The following is a 1,786-nucleotide window of genomic DNA, read 5'->3' on the forward strand; positions in this document are numbered from 1 at the left end:
ATTTTGACTTTATTCTCAAAACATTTCGACTTTATTCTCGTAATTTCAACTTTATTCTTGAAAAATGTCGACTTTATTCTAAAAAATATTTCGACTTTATTCACGTAATTTTGGCTGAGTTTACAAAACATTACGACTTTATTCTCAAAATATTATGACTTTAATCTCATATTGCTGACTTTATTCTCAAAATATTATGACTTTAATCTCATATTGCTATGACTTTATTCTCAAAGTACTACAAATTTAATCTCAATGCTGTGACTTTATTCTTAAAATATTACGACTTTATTCTCAAAATATTATGACTTTATTCTCAATGTGACACTGAAGATGATGCTGAAAATTCAGCTTTACATCACAGGAATGAATTACATTTTAAGCTATATTCAAATAGAAAACAGTTGTTTTGAATTGCAATAATATTTGACTGTTTTACTGCATTTCTGATCAAATAAATGCAGCCTTGGTGAGCATAAGAGACTCCTTTCAAAAACATTTTTAAAAAATCTTACCGATCCCAAATTTTTTCAACCGTAGTCTACCTAAAAATGCACAAAACAGTCAGACCTTAGCAACTGTAATAAGCAACGCTATATCATCATGGCAGTTATTTTGCTCAGACAAGCGCCACTCACTTTTCTTTCCGGAAATGTAAGACTCTGGTTTGCTTTGCCCTGCAGAAAGAGCTCGGTGAGCGTCAGTCCGAGAGCTTGGAGAAAGTGCGGCAGTTGCTGCCTCTGCCCAAGCAGACGCGTGACGTCATCACCTGTGAGCCCCAGGGGTCACTCATTGACACAAAGGGCAACAAAATTGCTGGATTCGAAAAAGAGGTACGTAGCACATTATAGGTGCCATTGGCTTCTGGCCATTCGCTTACCTTTGCATTGTGATTTCTGGCATACAGGGTCTTCAAGTGTCGACTAAGCAGAAGATTTCTCCTTGGGACGTGTTCGAGGGGCTGAAGCACTCGGCTCCGCTGTCCTGGGGCTGGTTTGGGTCCGTGCGGGTCGACCGCAAAGTCACGAAGTTTGAGGAGCAGCAGCGGCTCCTGCTTTACCACACCCACATAAAGCCCAAACAGCGCAGTTACTATCTGGCGCCCCTCAACCTGCCCCAAGAGGAGGAGGAGCCACCTACACCTGTGCCTCCTGAGCCGGACAAGAAGGTGGATCCAGGGAAGCCGGAGAAGAGCGTCTCTAGTGTCGCACCTGACACCAGTAAGAAGAAAAAGAAAAAGAAACCGACATCCGCAAATAAACAAGAGGTACGAATGAGAAAAGAAGCAAAACATGCATCTCCTATGTATTTACATTACATTTACATTTAGTCATTTTGCAGACGCTACAATTGGGGAATACATAAAGCGATTCTTCTTAAAGAGGCAAACAGACACAGGAAGTGCTTGTAAAACGAAGTTTTAGGCATTGTTCAAATAAGTACAAGCTAGAAAGGGAAGGAATAAATAAAGAGAGAGTTTTTTTTTTTTTTTTTAAAGGGGTCATATGATGCTTTTTTAAAGATCATTATTTTGTGTATTTGGTGTAAGGAAAACTTGAAATCGCATCATATGACCCCTTTAAGTCAAGTAGCGTCGAAAGAGATGAGTTTTCAGCTGTCGCTGAAAATGTTGAAAATGAAAACGCTGAAAATGTATATTTGTGTATTTTTTATTAGATCCTTTAGAAGTAATTTTCTGCATCTGCGGGTTTTTTTTTTTTTTTAGGTTTTTTTTAGCTTTGTTTAGTTACCGCCAGCTTTTTTGTTCGTTTTCACAAAATTTTCA

General features: G+C 38.5%; 1 protein-coding gene across 1 annotated transcript in view; it reads left to right on the plus strand.

Moving 5' to 3' along the window:
- med12 (mediator complex subunit 12) overlaps positions 1 to 1,786 on the plus strand; it is a 47,812-nt gene that overhangs the window by 35,684 nt on the left and 10,342 nt on the right. The window contains exons 33-35 of the mRNA XM_016573875.1: positions 684 to 833; positions 908 to 1,305; positions 1,678 to 1,688. Coding sequence (XP_016429361.1) covers positions 684 to 833; positions 908 to 1,305; positions 1,678 to 1,688 — 559 coding nt within the window. The remainder of the gene's footprint in view (positions 1 to 683; positions 834 to 907; positions 1,306 to 1,677; positions 1,689 to 1,786) is intronic.

This window comes from Sinocyclocheilus rhinocerous, unplaced genomic scaffold, assembly GCF_001515625.1.
Source record: "Sinocyclocheilus rhinocerous isolate Xijiao unplaced genomic scaffold, SAMN03320098_v1.1 scaffold892, whole genome shotgun sequence".
Lineage (NCBI taxonomy): Eukaryota > Metazoa > Chordata > Actinopteri > Cypriniformes > Cyprinidae > Sinocyclocheilus > Sinocyclocheilus rhinocerous.